Consider the following 23,316-nt stretch of genomic DNA (forward strand, 5'->3'; position numbering starts at 1 on the left):
ATAGTCAGATAATGGTTGCCTCTTTTTAGTTGCCACAGGGGTGAAAATAAGTCATCCTTAACATTTTTGGTGTTTTGGATTCACTACAGCTGGAGAACAATAAAATACAAAATAGGTTGTTACTGGGTGATCTTTTTTTTTTTTTTTTTTTTACTGAGTAACTATCATCATTTTCCCAGATAGTGTATAGATTTTTTGGCATTCTATTATCTCAAACTGACGTAAATGGTAAAAAAATCTCCCCGGGGCAGAATGCCCCTGGACCCCCCTAGGTTTGGGCTAAGCCCCGAATGTTTACATCGTCTGGCTCCGCCCCTGCACCTTACAAACCTACCAATCTCCACCCCTTAGATCTGGATCCAACTCCGCCCCCTGGATCTCGTGTACTGCAGTGAGGTGCTACTGATCTTAGTTGGAGAAAATTGATAATAATTATTTTAGGCTTCCGTATCTTCATCTTTGGATAATAAAAAAAAAAAAAACCTCTCCCGGTTTGAAAACGCTCCTATATTTGGAAACGCCCCCTTTTCGTTCAGCAGAGAGCAGCCCACTTGTCACGTGGTCCGTGACGCGTCCGCTGTATATAAGCGCTCGCTCCCTCTTCCTCGCTCTCTCTCTCCGTGCACCTCGTGGATCGCGAGCTCTTCCTCGGACACAAGGAAGAGTTTATCTCCATTAAAACGTGTTCATGATGAATCTCACGCGAAGAAGATGCGAGCACAGCGCTTCTAGGCCACCTTGATTAATGTAAGTCAGGTGATTTACAGGGGATTTATTAATCGCACTAGGTTTATTCGTGCACGTGCAGTAATGGCGGTCAGTGTTCAACTCTGCACGTTTGTCTTTCTGCAGGCCCAGTTTAATGTGACTAGATCTGCATTTTCTGGTGGCGGTTTCACTGTGATTATGGCACGCAGTTCCCTGAATTGGTGGGTGTTGCATTTGTTTATTTAAAAACATCATATATTTAACTTTAAAGTACTTTATATGTATATGTGTGTATAATGTATTTGTGTAAAGTTGACCGTGTTCTGTGATGAGACAGGAAGTGCCGTCTGATGCGATAACTGACGATGGCAAACCAAAATGATTCTGAGACACAATGTGCAGATATGAAGTCCGTCACTGCTGAACCACTGAATCTGATCACATGATCTCTCTCTCTTCAGGTGACCGTCTGGTGTTTCTGATTCAGTGCTGAACAGGTAAACATCTCTTCTCAAACCTCTCACTGTTCTCACACATGTTCTGCTGAATCTCCCTGAGATGAAAATGCTGCATTAAAGTTTTCCATGTTCAAATCCCAGTTTAATATTTGCAAAATAACATTTAATTAAAATATCCACTTAATCTTTAATACTTGGCCACTACTTTGATTGAAATGCTGCAGCTGCTGTAATTTCTTGAACTGAGTTGCATGTTCTTGTTCATCATGATTTCAGAAAAGTTGAAACCCTTGCTCTGTTTGCGTTTTTAGAAAGTCACTAGTTTACTTCAGTCAGTTCATGTTCAAAAGCGTCGTGTTTATATAAAGTTGACCGTGTTCTGTGATGAGACAGGAAGTGCCGTCTGATGCGATAACTGACGATGGCTAAACCAATTCTTTCTGAGACACAATGTGCAGATATGAAGTCCATCACTGCTGAACCACTGAATCTGATCACATGATCTCTCTCTCTTCAGGTGACCGTCTGGATCTGATTCAGTGCTGAGCAGGTAAACATCTCTTAATCCTCTCACTGTTCTCACACACAAATCTGCTGAATCTCCCTGTGATGAAAACGCTGCATTGAAGGCAGGGTCGTGGCTTGTGGTATTTTGGGGCCTACCCACCCTCTGTCCCCCCATGTGCCCGAGTCCCGGCCCGGCTGGAGATGCCCTCTGAACTCCCCAAAACTGATGGCCAAATATCCTGAGGAAACCAGAGCCAGTGTGAATCTGCAGCTGTGAAACTCGTCTGACTCTGTTTTCTCTTCACAGTCAGAGCAGAAACCCCATGAGCTCCTGCTTCACCTGATTCACAGCGGTACGTATCAATCACAGTACATTTAGAGTAAAGTGATTTAAGATGTGTAGTTTAATGCTTTTCTTGGGTCAGAATTAGTTCTGATGGTTTCTGGGATTATAAAGGAACAAATCTGACCCAAGATCAGCGTTTAGACATTCAAGCCTGTGATGAAACAAGTTATCCCTGTCTGAAAATAACATGTTGAGTTATGGTAACCTGAGGCTTAATATACAAGGTTTTTTTTATATAAAAAATTGTTTTAGATGTATAATTAACTGGCGACTTTCCCCCCCTAATCTCTGCAGAAATGCCCCGCAGTGGCCATGAGTGTTGGAGAGAGACATCAGACCATGAGAATAACTGAAACCTGCTTTATTTCATGAGAATAAACATTGTAAAAAGATGTGAAAATGACTCCTGTCATGTGTTGAATGATGTTTTCTTCAGAGTGTCCAGGAAATACTGCTCCTCCTGCAGGAAGTCTCGGTCCTGTTAGAGGAATGAGCAGAAACACAAACTCTTAGTGTGGGATGTTGTCTATTTAGGGCAGGGATGGGCAACTTCGGTCCTGGAGGGCCACTGTCCTACAGAGTTTAGCTTCAACCCTAATCAAGCACACCTGAACAAGCTAATCAAGGTCCTCAGGATTACTAGAAAATTACAGGCAGGTGATTTTTTCAGGGTTGGAGCTAAACTCTGTAGGACAGTGGCCCTCCAGGACCGAAGTTGCCCATCCCTGATTTAGGGTATTAATGGCTGTCAACTTAACTTAGTGTTGAAACATAATATTTCCAAATTATTGTACTGGGTTTTAGTGATTTGTGCTGATCTCTGCAATTGATTTAAAACATTTTAGAGGTTAATATATAATTTAGATATTATCCTTATTGCATCTAATCAAACAGTTCTTAAGTGTTAGATAAAACAAGTAATTTACCCCCAAAAAAAGAATTTATTCCCAATCCACTTTCACAATTATGTATTTTGAACATTGTGTTGTAATGGCAGGCACTCCTAATTAATGCACAATGCATTTAAAAGTTAATCGCCAAACTGATCTTTATAAAAGTCCACATTGTTATTGCAGATGAAAGGATAACATCAAATAAATATTGTAAAGTTGCTGCTTTCATCTGCAGCCTACTTATATTTTCTTTTTTATCTGGTTGTGCCACAAAAAAACAGTGTTTCATGTATGTGGATTTGTATACTGCACATTTTGGCAAATTAAATAATTCATCCAAATATGCCATGCATACATATAGTGTATATACTGTGGAAATAGTAAGAATAGGATGGTATTTTGATATTCTGAATGCAGCCCTAAAAGGATCGTCTAAGAATTATGGGTAAGAGTCAGAAATCACTCATGGCCATAGAAATGATGGGCCTGATCAAATACCCACCCTTGCGATCTTGGCCACTTGAGGGCGAGTACACATGACAGTAAGTGTGCAAGACTGTCCCGTATCTTAAAAATGCCAAATTGCAGTGTCCTAAACCCACACTATCTCATATACCGCTTTGAGGATACGCGTATGCCTCGTAAGTCGTGAGAAGTTGAGGAAAACATTCCACTGCAAGTTAAATTAATTAGATATTACATACTATTTGGTGGTAAAACAAAGTGTTGCACATTGTATTGGTGCAAAGATGAGTAGGCTATGTGTATTTTGTACAACATTTGCAACTGCTTTTTATTTCTTAATTAAAATTGTGTCCTGTTAAATAGGAACTACTGAACATAGCAGAATTATTAGGCACGTTGATTTTCTGATTCATATTTTTTAGATGTACATCATTGCTTACGTTGCATGAGTGCCCATGTTATACCAAATTCTGTGACTGTATAGGTGCCCTATTAACCCAATCCTGACCCTATAGTCACTACAGCACCCACTACTGGTGGAAACCTGGCAATGGATCAAGTTGCCTTGTGGTCTATGGATCGGCCTGAAGTGTACATGTTGAGTAGTTCCCTAAGCGCTTACCCTCAGGGGAATCCCCGCCACCATTTTAAAGTGCGTTCAACTTTGTGAAGTGGACGAGTTAAGTTTATGTGGACAGATTGATTTTGACAGAGGGAGCGATTGACTTCAAGCAGCTCTATATCCCACAATTCAACTTGACTGTGACGTCACAGCAGATCACGCTTAACTAAGAGTGTAGAGTGAAGAGCATAAAGATGTGGAGTTGAACGCAGCCATGGTGTCTAACCAGCCGTGAGCCCAATAGTCACTTGAGGATTGGAGGGAGTCGGTGGGCGTGGCCACATCTTAAAATAATAAAAGTGAAATAATGGTCCTACACCAAGAACAATAACTATATTATGCTCCACACCAACGGACGATAATGTTTTGTTTATCATAAGTTAATAAACGGCCACTTTAAATGCTTGAGCTCCAATTCTGATTGGCTTTCGATGTTTTTATCATTCAGTTGCTGGAAAAATATTGTTCTCAATTGGATTCCAACAATATCGTTCCTCTGTGTCGTTACCATTGTTGTTGTGGTGTGGATTCTGCTATTCCATTAGGATTATAATTATAATACTGTATAGTTATCTTGGTGTGAACAAGTGTGTGTGTGATGACCCTCAGAGACTCGATCAATTCACCTGCCAGTATCATGATAATTACACACACACCTCAAACATGAAGGTGGCCAGTTTAACTTGTTGAAAGTTGGGCTGTGTTCGAAATCACCCCTTATACTCTTAAATAGGGTTCTATTTGAGGGAACAGCCATTTGTAGTCGTGTCTGAAACCATAGTGAACGTTATCGAGTGCACAATATTTTGCACGTTATTCAATCCCACAATGCACTGCAATAACGAGTGTACAACCATCGTGTAATCCATATGTATTTACTATGTTAAGCCTCTTTAATGCTGTACTGAGTTTGATGGTTATGGTCCTCTCTGGTATCAGAGCGTGTAATTACTTGGGAAAACTGGGTATTAAGTGACCGTATTGTGCCGTTCATGGGTGTCGTACTGTACCTTCTCAGCGGTGTGTTTGATGAGGGCGAGTCGGGCGTGTAGTTCGGCGGGCAGCGGGTCGACAGCGGCGTTCAGGTGTGTGCTGGCCAGTACTGGAGAGAAATCTAACACACACACACACACACACGTGACTCACTGTCTGAGACGCTGAACGCCTGCAGGGAATGAACAGGGACAGTGTACCTGCGATGAGAGGCGCTGACGTCACTGGATTGACCGGAAGAGTGCGTCTCAGTCGCTCCATGTCTCTGTGGTGATCCGTCATCCTCAAGCGCTCCTGAGAGGTCACATGATCAGAGTTACGAAACTAGATGACTACATTACGGAGTACTGTGTGACATCAGTGCAGTTTTAAGAGTAACAAGCTACATATCCAGCAAATAGTGGTGTAGAGTGACAAACTGTCATGGTTTCAGTCAAACATGCTGCTAAATATCCTCTCAGTGAATCGTTTTGTTTGCACAGTGTATTTCAATCAAGTAATATTGTTAAAACTATGGTGTTCATCAGTGACCTGTTGTAAGCTGTGCTCCTGTTGTCTGAGCCGCTCCACCTGAGCATGAATGCTGCGCAGTCTGGCCTGATGTTCGGCCTCCACCTGTCTGGCCTCTCTCAGCGCTCGCTCTCCCTCCTCGAAGCTCTCGGACGCCAGCTGCAAACACACGAGAGCAAACGCGTCAGAGTCACATGATCAGGTGCGTCTCACGCTGACCGCAGCGCTTCAGTCGTTACCTTACTGAACGCCTCCACTTCCTGAGCGCGTGTTTTGAGCCGCAGGGCCGTGGCGCTCAGCTTCTCTTTCTCTCTGTCCAGCTCCTGTCTCTCTCTCTCCAGACCGTCTCTCTCTCTCAGCAGCGATTCCTCCTTCTGCTTCAGCTCTCCGGCGCGCAGCTTCAGATCCGCCTGCTCCTGAGTGTTACAGAGGAAAACTGGGATTGATCGCCCTTTACTTCATTCCTGAATGAATCAGCTGTTTGAATGAACTCAATGACTTGCTCGTTTAGACATATACCGCCACCAACTGGCAGTTTTAGTTTCTTATTTATAGTATCATTTCATATTATTCATTCCATATTAATAGAAAACCCAATAAAGGTATAGTTCATCATTTACTCTCTCATGGCCGTTGAAGTCTACAAGTTTGTGTAGTAAATTCTGTTGAATATGTTTTTTTTCAAATGCTACTTTTTGATGCTTTTCTCATTTAACACAATAATGACTTTTGGGGGTAATTTCTAAGACAAATTTGATATGCGATTAATTAAATACAAAATCTTGTAATTAATTAGATAAAAAAAAATATACAAACAATTAAAAATTGTAGTCGCAAATAATAATAGTACAGAGACATAATTATGACATTAAATCGTGCTGTTTGTTTTTGCATGTAAACATTAGCTCATTAAATAAAATCCATCATTTCTTTTAGGTTCATATATTTAAAAACATCTGTATTGGCTTCAGCTTCTTGTTCGTCATGATTAAAGGAGTAGTTCACTTGAGAATGAAAATTTCCTGATAATTTTCTCACCCCCACGTCATCCAAGATGTTCATGTCTTTCTTTCTTCAGGTTCAAAATAAATTAAGTTTTTTTTAGGAAAACAGTCCAGGATTTTTCTCCATATAGTGGACTTCAATGGGGTCCAACGGGGTTGAAGGTCCAAATGTGTGTTTAAGTGCAGCTTCAAAGTCTCGACATGATCCCAGCCGAGGAATAAGAGTCTTATCTAGACAAACCATCGGCCATTTTATAAAAAATAAACATTTATATACTTTTTAACCACAAATGCTCGTCTTGAACGTCCACGACTTCACACATTACGTAATCACGTTGAAAGGTCAACCGTGACGTAGGCGGAAGTAGAGACCTAGTGTTTACAAAGTGAACATGCAAAGACTAAGTCAAACGCCATTTACAAAATAAATAAATAAATAAAAGGTAAAACAACGATGTCGGATGATTTTGAAGTTGGAGGAGGAATTTAGATGGAGTTTTTTCGCCCTACTCTACATTTTTTGTACCAGAACGTGTGACCTTTCAAAGTGATTATGTAATGTGTGGCGCAAGATAAGCAGTTGTGGTTAAATGGTATATAAATGTATATAATGGTCTAAAAAATTTTTTTTTTAAATGGACGATGGTTTGTGTAGATAAGACTCTTATTCCTCGGCTGAGATTGTGTAGACTAGAGTCTTTGAAGCTGCACTGAAACTGCAATTTTGGACCCCATTGAAGTCCTGGAATGTTTTCCTCAAAAAACTATCAGAAAGTTTTCATTCTGAAGTGAACCTTTAATATTAGCCGTTAAGCATGAACGAATGCACGTGAGTTGTTGTCCTGTGCTGTGATCTGCTGATACAGTACGGATAGTGTGTGAAGGTCTAGATGGTGAGTCTCACACACACCTGTGCCATGCTGAGGATGGATCCCTCTCTGTGCGCGTCTCTCTCCATGAGGCGGCTGGCTTCTCTATCGACCCGCTCCTGTCGAAGCTTCTCCTGCGTGTGAAACCTGCTCCACTCGGCCGCTAGTTTCCGCCGCTCTTCAGCGCAGTGTTGCATGACGGACTGCTGCTCCTCCAGCAGAGCGCTCTGAGAGAGAGACACAGAGAGAGAGAGAGAGAGAAGCGTTATCAAAATTATTCCAATTCGCACATGGAAACAACTAAAAATTCTGTATTATGAATTTTTAAGGCCAGACAAGTAATTTAGCGATGTCTATTTGTAAAGAAAGACTACACGCCTCTGCACATATATATTCAAACGCGCATACCTATAGACTTAACACGTAATATGCATGTGCACGGCATCAGCGTTTCCACAGATCCATGTTTTTGAAGTTTATGCTGAGATGATAACGCTCTTCAAAATTTTTCAACGCTTGCACCTTGTAACCGATTTCAAAGTTTGCTTTCTCGAGCCACCAAACACTGTTGTCGTGCAAAGGAAAGGCCAGAACACATTCAAAGTTTTCGGTTGAAACGGTGTCGTGTTAGCGGCCCCTAAGTTAATAACTAATGATCTTTGCAATAGAAGTGAATCAATCAAAACTAACTTTGTCTGGACATTAACTTTATTCTAGAGCTGCTGTAAAGCCATCTGTCAATTTAATCTCCTATTATCAGTGTAAAGCTGCTTTGAAACAATCTACATTGTTAAAGCGCTATATAAATGAAGATGACTTGACTTGAGAGAGTCAGATCAACCCTGAACCAGTCCATCAGCCGACTCACACACAGCGCTGGCTGTGTTTATTTCTACTTCTGCACAACACTACACACTGGAATCAAACACCATGACATGCATCATCAGGAGCTTCGGCTATTATTTTTTAAAACTACTTAGTTCAGTCAACCTGGAGATAATCTTCTTGTTCCTGTACAGGGTCAATAAAGAGCTTGACTTGACTTACTACTTTAAACATTTGCTGAGTTACTGTTGTCACATGACTCTTTCCTGTAGCGATGCAAGCGACTACTTTCTTCTCAGAAATACCATTATCGTTTTTATAAAAATGTTGTTGATGTTTAACAGATTATGTAATTTTTTTGTCTTTATATGTGTTTGTGTGTGTATATATATATTAGTTTCCAAAGTTACCAGCCAAAGTTACCAGCCACAATTTTGACATCAATACCATGGGGAAAATCTGCCATATAGATATTTTTAATATTATCTCATAATTTGGCAGCAGGAATATTAGGCTGCTGTCACTTTAAGAGCTGACGCACTGATCCATTATACTGTTACACATGTTTTCTTTCCCAACTGTTTACATTCCCTTAAAACATAACTGACTGTTTATGTGAATACTCGCCAAGACCGGCATTGTGACATTATTGTGTGTGTATTTGACTGTTTAAGTGCAATAAGCAGCAAAAAAGAGCTCAATTTAGTGCTGAGAAGCGGCTTCATGTGCCGCACTTGAATTAGTAAATTATGCGTAAAATCCCACGCTGAAATTCAAGCCCTGTAACAGCAACAATATTCATGCAGAGCGAAATAAACGAGTGAGTGAGTGAGTGAGTGGAGGCGGGTTTGTGTGTAACTCGCTGTCGGAGAGGTGAGAGAGAAAGAGCAGCTGGTATCGTGTATATATTTGATATGTATCTAAAAATCCCTATGGAATTTATACATTTCTTCATATTTAATGAGTGATGTGATGTCATTTTGTGCCTGACCTTTGCCTTCTCCAGCTCCTCTCTCTCCATGCTGAAGTGTTGCATCATGGTCCGTCTCTCCTCCTCCAGTCCTCTCAGAGAGGATTCTGCTTTGGCCTGTTCTGATGTCACACGCCAGCGCTCCTAAACACACAAACCAGCATAACATCATGAGCCGCTTTTCCCGTTCTCGTTGCTCTGATGTTTTATTGATGTTCAGAGCATATACACTGAGTGTGTGTTGTGCATGCGGTGGTGTTTCTCCACCTTCTCCAGCTGTCTCTGCTGCTCGCCCAGCTGTGTGTCCATCTTGGCGATGACCTCTTTGAGACGTGACCTCTCCTCGCTCATCTCGCGCTGCTGCTGACTCAAACGCTCCTGCAGAACTGAGAGCCACAAACACACAGTCACATCAGCTTGTTTGTTTCACTCACATTTATGAGTTACAACTAAAATAGATGTGTGCGAACTGTAAAAGGTGTTCAGAAACGCACGTGTGAATATTAATTAGGTCCTCGCGGGTCTTTTAAAACGTCTTAAATTTATTTTTTCATATTTAAGGTAAAAAAAATATCTTAAATGGTAACGAGTCTTAATGATCATATTAAGAGGTCTTAAATTTGAGGTTGTAAAACAGGAATCACAACATGGTTTAATATGACTATTAAATTTCAAAAGGCGATGTTATCATTTAATAAATGTAATCGCTGCGCATTCAAAGTGAACCCATGTTCAAAGTCAACCCACAACCCTGGCTTCATAGGAGTTTACAATCACTGAATACTACAGATGTAATGCTAATAGATTGCTTATTGATTGAATTATGACTGTTTTCTTGGTGTTTATATTGAAATGTGTTGTAGATGGTGCATGTTTTATCTCCCTCATATGTTTGAATGAGCATAGACATTTCAAAATAAGAGTCCCGGTGTGTTTCGGGCTTGTTTATAATTAAAAGTCCAGCATTATTAAGAACACATATGTTTCTGGTCATTATTGCTAACAAAATAAACTGTAGGCTATCTGGTATTTAATTTTATGCACATAATTCCATAATTATAATTTTTTTGTATTCTAATAAAATAATTTTGTCTCCTCGTATCCCTTAATTATGGAAGCTTGTTTACGCCAAGGAATAAAAAAAGAATTGGGTAATTGTGACATTTTCTCTCATAATTCTGACTTTTTTTGCAGTTGCGAGCTTATATCTCACAAATCTTACTTTTTTTCTCAGAATTGTAAGTAATAAAGTCAGAATTGTAAGATAAAGTTGCAGTTACCTTTTTCATTTTTTTATCCTGTGGCGGAAAAAAGCTTCCATAGTTCATCAAGGAAAAACTAATTATTTGATGCATTTTCATTGCACACCTATAGCTCTTCATGCGCTTCTAAATTCTTCAAATGCTCTGTTTACTGGTATTAAGATTTGGTGGATTAGATCACAGGTGGACGACACTAAATACAGGTGTAAACAGTTCTAAAACATTTTGAGCTTGTCCACTTTTGACCACTTCTAGAGGTAGTTGAAAACACATTCGACCGGATTGCTTTCGTAGTGTAAACACTCATGTGATCGAATATGTTCAAACAGCCACAGAAGACTGTCTGATCGCCGCCTACTGAACTAATGAGTAAACATTATGGGAAGAGCTCTAGCCAGACGGGATTTAAACTGTCGGCTGAAGACCCAGGCTTGGTTTGAAGATGAGAAATGTACCAAGCACAATGTTCTCTCACCGTTCCTGATTTCTAACACACACTCACAGCTTTCGACTGGTCTTGCTGCTGTCAGAGCTGAAACTAAAGCTGATGCTCTCTGTATGTTTTCCGTCCTCTCCGGTGCGTTCATATGTAAATTTCACAAGTTGATTTTGTCCATTAGTTGGAAAGATCTGAAAAGTCCACACATTTACCCATCCATAGACCCTCTCCTCGAAGACATCAGGACAGAAGTGGTTGAAAGTGGACAAAAGAGACGGATTAAAACGGCAGGTGTAAACGTGAGTGTGTCTGCCTCGTCTACTTGTGATCCGATCGACCGAAACGCATCTTAACACCAGGTGTAAACAGAGCCGAACTATGAGCAGATGTGGTGTAGCGTGTGTGTGTGTGTTCACAGATGCACCTCTGAGCTGCTGGTCTCTCTGTCTGGCTCCGAGCTCGAGCCCCTGAGCCGTGTGCTCATGTGAACTCTCCACACGAGACGACAGGTCGCCTAGCCTGCGGGAGAACAGCTCCATCTGCTCGATGACGGTCGTCAGAGACCTGCACACACACATGATGAGAGGCGTCTGATGGGCGGGCGTGAGTCTGCTTCTGTGTGTGTGTGTGTGTGATCGCTGGCGGACTTCACCTGGTCTGGGACGTGGCGCTGGTCACGGCGTCGATCTCCTCGTCCTTCAGCTTCTTCAGGTGCTGGATCTGCTCTTCATGATCTCTCTTCATCTCCAGGATGGACTTCCTGTCACACACACGTCAAACAAACCAGCTCGTTTCATTTCTGTTACCATCATCAACTTTTTAAACGTTTGAGCAAAAGTAATAATTAAATGAAAATGAATACAGTAATTAAAAACATTCACAATAAAATGCATACTAAAGAAAAGATGAGATTTTATGTTTATCTGCATGTCACTGACATCACGAATATGTTGTAAAATTATTGACAAATTAACTTAAAATTGACAATCCCTGTGTCAAAACAGCTTATAAATCATACAGAGTTTTCTTTCTGTCTCGGTCCTGCTGACTCTGTGTGAGTGTGTGTGTGTGTGTGTGTGTGTGAGAGAGCAGTGTTGGGGAAAGTTACTTTGAAAAGTAATGCATCACAATATTACATTACTCCCTTAAAAATTAACTAATTGTGTTACTTAGTTACTTTTTTAGAAAAGTAATGGATTACATTACTTTTGAGTTACTTTTTTTCCACCTGGGCTGGGCTTGTTTTTTTATAACAGTAAAGTTATATTTTTGGGCAAATGTAAAGACCCTTTCACACCAAAACTGAAATAATAAGCCTCAGACTGAAGGAAAAGCAGATTCACGTGTGTACAGTAGAGGGCGCCGCTCAAACAAACCTTTCAGCTTCTGCTGTTCTGGATAACAGAGGAATAGGATGCAGGATAAAAAAGTTTAACACTTACTTTACCAATAAAAACTAAAATTATCTATAGTCATTTTTGCTTATGGTTTAACTGAATCATCGAAGGTCAGAAGCAAATTCATTGGTCAATAAAGTGAGATTAAATGCATACAAATTGATGTTTTATTTAACATATTTAGTTATTGGAGGTTTGCATAGTATTCTGGTTCTGAATTTCACAGATTGTTTTTATTTTGAGGAATATTGAATCTTTTTTGTGCAATGAGTAAATGCACACTCACATTTAGTCTAGAACCACAATAACCATCATGTTTTCACGCACACGCCTCCGCACTTCGATTTGTCTCAACATGGGGACAGGAGAGCTGTTAGTCAATAAATGGGAAAAAAAGTAACTCAGATATTTTGTTGTAAACTTTAAAAGTAGTGCGTTACTTTACTAGTTACTTGAAAAAGTAATCTGATTACATAACTCAAGTTACTTGTAATGAGTTACACTGCGTGCGTGTGTGTGTGTGTGTGTGAGTGTGAGTGTGAGCATACGTCACCTCTGCAGGTCTCGGAGTCTCTCCACCTCTCGGTCTCGGTCCTGTTGGCTCTGTGTGAGTCTGCGCTGGAGCTGGTTCTGAATCTCGACTCGCTCCTGCTCCGCCACACGTGTGACGGCCGCCAGTCTCTCCGCCAGATCCTCATTCTCCTGACGCGAGCGCAACTCTCGCTGAGCAGACGATTCCTCCAGCAGCTTCACACGCGCTCTGAGGCCAGACCACAGGCGTGTAAAGAAAAGCCACACTCTTTTAACACAGTGTGAGTGTGTGTGTCTGTGCATGTTCTCCATGGGTTCAGTGTGTGAGAGTGTGTGTGTGAGTGAGAGTGAGTGTCAGTGTGAGAGAGTGTGTATGAGTGAGAGAGTGTGAGTGAGTGAGAGTGAGTGTCAGTGTGTGTGAGTGAGAGAGTGTGAGTGAGAGTGAGTGATAGTGTGAGAGTGAGAGAGTTATAGTGAATGTGAGTGAGAGAGTGTGATTGAATGAGAAAGTGTGAGTGAGAGAGAGAGAGAGAGAGAGACAGAGAGAGAGTGAGGGAGAGTGACGGAGAGAGAGTGAGGGAGAGTGACAGAGTGTGAGAGAGAGTGAGAGTGTGTGTCACCTGTGCATGTTCTCCATGATCTGTGTGTGTGTGTGTGTTACCTGTGCATGTTCTCCATGATCTGTGTGTGTGTGTCTGTGAGTGAGTGAGTGTGTGTGTGTGTGTGTGTTACCTGTGCATGTTCTCCATGATCTGTGTGTGTGTGACTGTGAGTGAGTGAGCGTGTGTGTGTGTGTTACCTGTGCATGTTCTCCATGATCTCAGTGTCTTGTTTGTGTCTCTGCTGAACACTCTCTAACAGCATCTGATTCTGATCTCTCTCCAGCTGTGAGCTCCTCACCTGAACACACACACACACACACACACACACACACACACGCACACACACACACACACACACACACGAAGGCTCAGTTACTGCGTTCAACTGAAGACTCAGCATGTCTGAGGTCATTCTGTTTTGCATTCTGATCAGACGAAACATGTTAAAATAGCTGATACAGACACACTTATAACACACATCAGTTGCATTCTGTATTAATGCATTAGTTTCACCTTATTTAGCTTGAACCATCAGCATCCTTCAGCTGCATCAGCCGAACCCCTTCAAACTAACATATTTACTTGAAGCCTCCGTGAGATTTGAAGTGAGTATTTGAATAATTTAACAACACATACCTGTACATGTTCTCTTATGTGTCATCAATTAATTTATTTTAATAGTTTTTGTGATTTATGTAGATAAGCATCTGTTGGTGGTTTATTGCTTGTGTGTGTGTGTGTGTGTGTGTGTGTGTGTGTGTGTGTGTGTGTGTGTACCTGTGCCTCCAGCTGAATGATGCGTTTCTGCAGTGACGCCACGTCTGCGTGCTGATGGTCCGTGTCTGTTCTGTGTCTGTGTGCGTTCACGTCCAGAGAGCCGCTCAAACCCCACAGATGAGACTGAGCCAACTACACACACACACACACACACACACACACACACACACACACACACAATCCCTTCATTAGTCTCCTGAATTTGAATCCACATCAGAGAGTGTTTAGAGTTGTATGTGTGTTTGTGTGTTTGACCTGTTGCTGTAATAGCAGCTGCTGTAGACTGTCTGCAGGCAGAGGTGTGTGTATGTGTGTGTGTGTGTGTGTGTGTGTGTGTGTTTGACCTGTTGCTGTAAGAGCAGCTGCTGTAGGTTGTCTGCAGGCAGAGGTGTGTGTGTTTGGGTCACAGGTACAGCGCCCTCCGCTGGTGCAAACACTGAAACAACAGACGTTTTAATCAGACACATTCACATCATACACAGATGTTCTACTTTAACATGCATTTTCATGATCATTGGTTTTGCACCAGTGCATTCACCTGATGTTTGTGATCATCGGACAAGGAATTGTATAGCATTTGTTTATAGATATTATAGGATAATCATGTTCTAGAAGTAAAAAGAGCAATTTCTAGCTAACTACTAACATTTACAGTATATTCACTAAAACTTTCGCAACTTTTTCCAGACATGGGAATCTCAAAGTTTTCCATGACTGCAGGAGTCCTGTACAATTCATAAGAGTTGAATAATATGAGTGAGAGCAATGTTTGACTGTACCAGGTTTATGTTGCGTTTTCATGCTTGTGTTGTGTTGGATAGAGATGCCAGTGGACTCTCTGCTGGAAAACACACACACACACACTTAGTGCCACATGAATCACATGACCGCAGCAGTGTTAGTGTGGACTGTACCTGTGCTCTGTGTTTGGGACGGGAGGCTCGTCCGCTCGTCTTCGTGAGGCTGAAGAGACGTTTGATTTAGAGCTGCAAACACAACACACATCTCAGCAAACCTTTGCGTCTTGATCCAGTCCAACCCAACACTCATTCACAAACCCTCACCTCAGAACCACGTCCACTTCCTCAGCCGGACCCGACGTCACTTCCTGTTTCCTCTCTCTCTCCTCTGATTGGCTGACGGGCTGTGTTTTCCTGCGGCTCAGCGCTCCAGAGAGCCAGTCCTGGTCCTCATCTCTCGAGATGGTTTTAGGAGACGAGGGCGCGGGCGCGGTCTCTTCTCGAGCCGGTAATGATGGAGACGCTGGAGTCCTCAGGGCCTCTGGAACAGGTTGTCTGTGTTGTTTGGGTTCCTCCTTCATCTGTTCCTCTTCCTCTTCCTGTTTCAGGCCGAGCCAGTCTGATCTGGGCCGGGCGGCGCGTGCGGAGGGTTTGGGTTTGTGTTCGGGCGAGTGAGCGCTCACGTCTTCAGTCGAGAATCTGACACCAAACACAAGCTTTTTAGCTTTAATGAAACTGATTTATGCAAATACAATGAATCAATACAGTGATAAACCAATATACAGTCAATATTTACATATTTTTGTAAAGTTTGAGTAAAAGTCACAGTATTTTTGTCTTTTTTTCCCCCCAGTGCAAATATATAAACCAATCACGATACATTTAAAAACAAAATCCTCTGCCAATGGGATCAGGAAAATAATTCAAAGGGAAAACAAGATGATTTTTCTGACGACTTCTTAAGCATAAACTACCTTCATTTTGATCAGTTTCTCAGAAAACAAGACTACTTATCTTTCGCATCTCGATTTAAGAAGAAAACAAGACAAAGAGCAACACTTTCTGCAGTTTAGCGTCTCTGTGTGTTTCCTCACCTGACAGACTGTCTCCGGGCCTGACGTCCCTCTGGAGTCGAAGCCATCGTGGGCTGATACGAGCCGAACGTGAAGTCCTCCTCGTCCTTCAGAGAGGCTGCACATAGCAGGACCAGCGGTTAGTGCTCCTTTATAGATCTCAATCATTTATTGATCACATTTATGCATTTGGCGGATGCTTTAATGCAAAGTGACTTGTATTGCACTCATGTTCACAATCAATGAGTTCATGCATTCAATGGGAATGCTCAACTGTTTGAGCTGTGATATGATCTATAACTTCAATGAAATTGCAACTTTTGTGTGTCATTGAATCATTCTCTCTTAATTGTCTCTGGAGTCGAGATCCTGACCTCTTCCCGTCGAGCTCTTCTCCGGTGGTTTCTCCGTCTGTGGCGTGTCCTTCTTCTCTCCCGTCACGGGTCTCTCCAGCAGACGAGGAGACGTCCCTCGGCCCAAGATCTCGTCCAGTTTGGTGCGAGCTCTCAGAGGAGGATCACTGGTGAGGAGGACAGACACACTGACATCACAGACGCTCGCTTCTCAGTTCACACAGTCACAAACAGCAGAGAAGTAGGAGCAGTGTGCACTTCTATATATGATCTAAACAATCCGAAACCATTTCAGGTTCATGCCTTTTCTATTTCTATTAAATTATGTTTTTTGTAAGATTATATAAGACAAACATTGTCTTTAAATGTTAATAAATTGAATTATGCCATCTCAAGATAAGTTAATATTTAATGGTTTTGCACTCAAACTGACTGACTGCCTACAAAGTGAATATATACACACAAATATAATAAAAAAATACAAATAAAAAAATAAAAAAATGCTTAAGCAATGGAAAAAGCAGCACTGGTTATAGAATGACCATAAAATAAAATAAAATAAAATAAGAAAATTAATAAATAATAATAATAAAATAAAATAAAATAAAAATGTACTTAGGCAATGGAAAAAGCAGCACTGGTTATTGAAAGAGACTAAAATATAATATAATATAATATAATATAATATAATATAATATAATATAATATAATATAATATAATATAATATAATATAATATAATTAGGGCTGTGAAACGATTAATCGCGATTAATCACATCCAAAATAAAAGTTTGTGTTCACATAATATATGTGTGTGTGTGTACTGTGCATAATTATTTTGTATATATAAATACACACACATGCATGTATATATTTAAGAGTTTTTTTTATTTATACATAAAATATTTATATTTATATATAATACAAATTATATATACAGTATATTTAAGCAAATGTTTCTTAAATATATACATGCATGTGTGTGTATTTATATATACAAAATAATTATGCACAGTACACACACACATATATTATGTGAACACAAACTTTTATTTTGGATGCGATTAATCATTTCACAGCCCTAAATATAATATAATATAATATAATATAATATAATATAATATAATATAATATAATATAATATAATATAATATAATATAATATAATATAATATAATATAATATAATATAAATTTACTTAAGCAATGGAAAAAGCGGCACTGGTTCTTGAATGAGCCCAAAATAAATTATATGTAAATAATGATATAATGTTAATAATAATAATGTTTGCTTTTCTGATTCTTTGGATTATATATAACAGATAAGTACTTAATAGTGATAATAATAACAATAGCATTAGTAGTAGTAGAAGTTGTTGTTGTATTAATATAAGTATTAAATACTTTTCTGTTATATATAATCCAAACATTAGAAATGTACAAAAAAAAGTGGAAAAAGCAACACTTATTATTGAACGAACCTGAAATGTTTTCTGTTTGCTTGGATTACATATAATCTCAATCTCAATCTATACTAACAGGGTTGTTGTTTATGATTGTCCCTTTAGAGGCTTGAATTGTATTATTTTGATGAGAAAAGCAGCACTTTTTAGTGATTTCATCCAAAAGGAGGAAAAACTCCCAGGATTCAACAGGAGTGCAGGCATACTCTACCTCTCTTTCTTCACTGTCGGTCCGTTTCCATTTGATTTGTGCGTTTCTCCGAAGCCCAGAGCGTCCATCAGATCATCAGCATCATCAAACGTCAGATCGTCCCTCTTCCTCTCGGTTTTCTGAGGAACGACGGGTGAGGAAGAGCGCGGCGGCTCGCTTTTCTTCATCGTCTTCTGCTTGTGTTCCAGATCGTCCAATAAATCATCCAACGAGCCGTCCATGTTACCTGTGAAACGTGAAGAACGGGTTCTCAGTGATTTATCTCACAGAGGTTCATGTTAAAGCGTTGATGTGATACCTTCATCATCAGGAGGAGGAAGAGGAGGATCAACACCCCCACCTTCATCATCTGAACCACATGCAGCAGAAAATGGAGCAAATGGAGAACATCAAAACCCTCGTGAAGCCTGTTAACGCTGTCAGACAGTCGTGGCTTCTGCTCTTACCCAGAAAGCTGAACTTCTTGTAAGCTCTCGCTGTGGAGGCCGGAGCCGAACTGGGCTTTTTCACAGATTCTTCTGTAAAAACACATGAAACACTTTAAAAACAGTCACATCATTTGTTCAAACCTCACTGTAAGGAAACGCACCTGTGGTTTTGCTCTTATCTCCTCCTTTCACTTCTTTCCTCTGGACCGGAGCTGAGCTCGGCTTCTTCTTCGAGCTGAACAGATCCGCATCCATGTCATCTATGTCCTGGAATGAACAAAACCGGAGTGATGTCACACGTTTGATGACGTCACAGTTCATATTTCAGCCAATCAGAAAGCAGCTTGGTTTACCTTCATGCTGTCCAGCAGAGCGGCAGGATCGGCCTCAGAAACATCAGAGACCTGAGACACAAATACACACAAACACTGAGGAAATGCCCAATAGAAGAGATCAAGAGTCTTTATAGAAGAGATGGAAGAGTCGCAGGGTTATTATCAATAACTACAACTAAAGCCGTAAAACAAAAATGTGTTACTTCAAATAAAAATAAACAAACTAAAATAATTTAACTTTTTTTTTTTTATTTCAGTTTCTAAGGCAATATTTCTCATTGTTTAGTTTAACTTGAAGTACTAAAAAAACTAAAATTGAAATAAAAATACATCAAATTATATAGACATATTTAAAAAAGCCAGATGAATGTAATACAATGACCAAAACACACAACAAAATCACTAAAACATTAAAACGAAAATGGAAAATACTTTAACTTTTAACTAAAAGTTTAAATTTAGTATTTAAACCATAAAAAAACATGTTTGTTGCAATATGAACTGAAATATTTTTAACAAACTTATTTTATTTTACTTTCCATGGCAACATTTCTCTTTTTTGTTTAGTTTAACTCGAAGTAGTAAAAAAAATAAAACTGAAATAAAAATTAAGAAAAATTGTTATGCATTACTTTCCATAAAAAGTAACGCAATATTGTAATGCATTACTTTTAAAAGTAACTTTCCCCAACACTACACGTATTAAAAAACAAATCTAATAAAAATGACAAAAACAAAATGAAAATAGAAAATACACAAACAAAAACTAATCCAGCATTGTAATAAACACTATAATGATATATCAATGATGCTAAAATAACACTAATTAAGTAAATGAATCTGGACTTTCATCTGATTGATTTATCTAGAAATGAGCTGCCTGTATTATTTCTTTATAAGGCATTTATTAATACGTCTAGTAGTGAATTTTACACTAATAAATGTGGGTTACACTTTATTTTAATGACACTGTAATTACACATTTAAGTACTTAGTAGTGTTAATTAACAACATGCACTTACTATAGAGTTAAGTTTAGGTTTGTTTTAGTCACATGTAAGTATGCTTAATTTATAGTTATTACAACAGTAACCACATGTAACATGTAAAACAAGGACACTGTAAAATAAAGCATTACCTAAACTTTGTGCCTGTTTTATCATGGTTTCTTTTAATTGTACAGCATTTAAGTTTACTCTGTAGTTTTTAACGTGCTTTATGAATATGACGAGTGATTATAGGTGTTTGATCTGTGTCTCACCTCCTCATCTTTCTCAGCCTCTTCTGCCAGTTTACTGAAGAAATCATCGTCCAGCAGTGACCTAAACACAAACACAGCAGCTTTATGTGCCGTTTACACAGGTGACAGACTCTATCTGTGTCTCAGGTCTTCTGACTGTTGAGACTCATTACAGATGCTTTGTGATGCACTTTAGCAGCTCAAATGAAGCTCAATGATCATCCATCATCACACACACACACACACACACACCTCTTCCCGCTGCGTGACGTGAGGACGGCCGCGGGTCTGCTGGACACAAGCGCAGGCGATCGCACCTTCACCGGACCTTCATCATCGTCACCACCCAGCAGATCTCCTAACACGTCATCTATAGAGCCTGAGAGACGCCGAAAACACCACAGCTCACACAACAATCAAACACAAGAGAGAAACACACACACCAGCTGAACTGAACTCACCTCTGAGACCCTTCTTCTGCTTTGAAGTCTGAAAAAGAGGAAGATGAGATACATTTTATACTACTACATTACTATCAGTTTATTATTGTTATGTATTAAACCTCAGAATCATATCACATGGCCCAGGACTGAATAAATTGTATTAGAACAATGATTTACAAAACACTATACAGTGGGGAGAACAAGTATTTGATACACTGCCGATTTAGCAGGTTTTCCCATTTACAAAGCATGTAGAAGTCTGTAATTTGTATCTTAGGTACTCTTCAACTGTGAGTGACGGAATCTAAAACAAAAATCCAGAAAATCACATTGTATGATTTTTAAGTAATTAATTTGCATTGTATTGCCTGACATAAGTTTTTGACACATCAGAAAAGCAGAACTTAATATTTGGTACAGAAACCTTTGTTTGCAATTACAGAGGTCAAACGTTTCCTGTAGTTCTTGACCAGGTTTGCACACACTGCAGCAGGGATTTTGGCCCACTCCTCCATACCTTCTCCAGATCCTTCAGGTTTCGGGGCTGTCGCTGGGCAATACGAACTTTCAGCTCCCTCCAAAGATTTTCTATTGGGTTCAGGTCTGGAGACTGGCTAGAACACTCCAGGACCTTGAGATGCTTCTTATAGAGCCACTCTTTAGTCGCCCTGGCTGTGCGTTTCGGGTTGGCCAAGATCTCGCGATACATGGCCCCATCCATCCTCCCCTCAATACGGTGCAGTCGTCCTGTCCCCTTTGAAGAAAAGCATCCCCAAAGAGTGATGTTTCCACCTCCATGCTTCACGGTTGGGATGGTGTTCTTGGGGTTGTACTCATCCTTCTTCTTCCTCCAAACACGGCGAGTGGAGTTTAGACCAAAAAGCTCTATTTGTGTCTCATCAGACCACATGACCTTCTCCCATTCCTCCTCTGGATCATCCAGATGGTCATTGGCAAACTTCAGACGGGCCTGGACATGCGCTGGCTTGAGCCATGACGGCGTAGTGTGTTACTGATGGTACTCTTTGAGACTGTGGTCCCAGCTCTCTTCAGGTCATTGACCAGGTCCTGCCGTGTAGTTCTGGGCTGATCCCTCACCTTCCTCATGATCATTGATGCCCCACGCGGTGAGATCTTGCATGGTGCCCCAGACCGAGGGAGATTGACCGTCATCTTGAACTTCTTCCATTTTCTAATAATTGCACCAACAGTTGTTGCCTTCTCACCAAGCTGCTTGCCTATTGTCCTGTAGTGTGCAGGTCTACAATTTTATCCCTGATGTCCTTACACAGCTCTTTGGTCTTGGCCATTGTGGAGAGGTTGGAGTCTGTTTGATTGAGTGTGTGGACAGGTGTCTTTTATACAGGTAACGAGTTCAAACAGGCGCAGTTAATACAGGTAATGAGTGGAGAACAGGAGGGCTTCTTAAAGAAAAACTAACAGGTCTGTGAGAGCCGGAATTCTTACTGGTTGGTAGGTGATCTTATGCCATGCAATAAAATGCAAATTAATTATTTAAAAATCATACAATGTGATTTTCTGGATTTTTGTTTTAGATTCTGTCTCTCACAGTTGAAGAGTACCTATGATAAAAATTACAGACCTCTAACATCGGCAGTGTATCAAATACTTGTTCTCCCTACTGTATATTATATACACTGTATATTTAAATACCGTAGCATTTAAATAGAAACAACGTTTAATTACAAGATGTCTAAAATAATTACATATTAAATACTGTTAATAAATTAACACTTATTTATTTATTACAGGTTTAGTAATTAACAGATTAAACCCTATGTGGATTGAATGGTAACGCTTTATTTTAAGGTGTCCTTGTTACAGTGTAATTAATTATACATTTAAATACTGAGGAATAATAATTAACTACATGTACTTACTATAGGGTTATGATTAGGTTCAGTTCCATGTAATTAATTATGCATAATTTATAATTGTAATTACTATAATAACAACATGTAGGCTATAAGTTACTTGTGTAACAGTAAAAATGTGTTACGAGCCCAGAAGATCTGTAACCACTACACCACCGTCACCACGTGTTTGTTTTATTGTACAGTACTGAAGTATTGTTGCATTTATTAATTTTTCGCTTTACGCTATGTTATGTTTTATATAAGTAAGAGAGTTGATGTTTACCATATCTGATTCCCAGAAGGAGAAACGGAGCGTTTATGGTGAAATCTGTGCGCGTGCCCGTTACCAATAGAAACCGGACCGCAGCCTCAACAAAAGCACGAGCGATCAGCTGATCATCGTTCAAACTTCAAATCCGGCCCTGAACCCGCTGGTTCTGGTTCTGTCTGGATGATTAGGATCCAGATCTGAGGATTCAAGTGTAAAAATTAAATCCTGTCTGTGTTCTGGACTAGACAAGCTTTAGTGTTGATGAAGCAGTTCCTCAGAGTCAAAGATTGTGAATATGCGAATAACCGACACATAAAGCCACACTTTAGTTCTAGAGAAATATTTATAAATAAAACACTATTATTTATCTAATTCTGAAACACTGATCATTCCGTATGAGCTCTACGGTTTGAAAATCCGTGACAAACTTCCTGTTTACAATAGGGCATTGTGGGTAGTGTAGTCCACGTGCACGCGCCAATCAGTTAGGCTAAGTCTACTGAAGAAATATAGCCATGTTTCTGTCGTTACTATTAAAATCGTGCAGTGATGCATGGCAAACTTATAGAATATTGTTTGTTCATCGGAGTAAACAATACAACGGTATGTTATGAGAGTTTACCAGTCACTTTGAGAAGAAAATAGTTCTTGATTTGCTATACACGTAGACTGCAGCTGACATGCACTTGATTTCAACTGAAAATGAG

General features: G+C 39.9%; 1 protein-coding gene and 1 long non-coding RNA gene across 4 annotated transcripts; one reads left to right on the forward strand and one right to left on the reverse strand.

Annotated features, from left to right (window-relative positions):
* Positions 1–610: 610 nt before the first annotated feature.
* On the forward strand, positions 611–2,419 carry LOC311090744. Its single transcript, XR_014607941.1, has 6 exons — positions 611–747; positions 853–929; positions 1,170–1,205; positions 1,684–1,716; positions 1,981–2,026; positions 2,314–2,419. It is a non-coding gene; the product is annotated as an uncharacterized lncRNA (long non-coding RNA).
* On the reverse strand, positions 2,366–23,042 carry fbf1 (Fas binding factor 1). 3 transcript variants are annotated; one of them, XM_084126204.1, is made up of 28 exons: positions 22,622–23,042; positions 20,480–20,507; positions 20,271–20,397; positions 20,040–20,100; positions 18,797–18,847; positions 18,605–18,710; positions 18,462–18,533; positions 18,314–18,364; positions 18,016–18,241; positions 16,366–16,511; positions 16,013–16,109; positions 15,243–15,617; positions 15,093–15,164; positions 14,958–15,016; positions 14,523–14,614; positions 14,179–14,310; positions 13,599–13,699; positions 12,822–13,028; positions 11,524–11,631; positions 11,296–11,435; positions 9,438–9,556; positions 9,192–9,314; positions 7,417–7,602; positions 5,742–5,918; positions 5,524–5,661; positions 5,193–5,286; positions 5,010–5,113; positions 2,366–2,497 (listed from the first exon to the last, which is right to left on the reverse strand). In XM_084126204.1, exons 1-28 carry the CDS (start codon positions 22,622–22,624, stop codon positions 2,429–2,431), a joined length of 3,264 nt encoding a protein of 1,087 aa, XP_083982330.1. In that variant the 5' UTR covers positions 22,625–23,042; the 3' UTR covers positions 2,366–2,428. The 3 variants fall into 3 exon arrangements, with proteins under 3 accessions (XP_083982330.1, XP_083982329.1, XP_083982331.1); XM_084126203.1 differs by having other exon boundaries at positions 14,958–15,019; XM_084126205.1 differs by lacking the exon at positions 18,314–18,364 and having other exon boundaries at positions 14,958–15,019; positions 22,622–22,752.
* Positions 23,043–23,316: the final 274 nt, after the last annotated feature.

Source organism: Abramis brama, assembly GCF_963993115.1.
Source record: "Abramis brama genome assembly, chromosome: 1".
Classification (NCBI taxonomy): Eukaryota; Metazoa; Chordata; class Actinopteri; order Cypriniformes; family Leuciscidae; genus Abramis; species Abramis brama.

Bases quoted from the DNA above. Each gene is read 5' to 3' on its own strand.
- fbf1 (XM_084126203.1), bottom strand. The intron at 18,365-18,461 runs GTAAGAGCAGAA...CATGTGGTTCAG, and splicing joins CAAGAAGTTCAGCTTTCTGG to ATGATGAAGGTGGGGGTGTT. The intron at 9,315-9,437 runs GTGGAGAAACAC...TTGTGTGTTTAG, and splicing joins AGCAGAGACAGCTGGAGAAG to GAGCGCTGGCGTGTGACATC.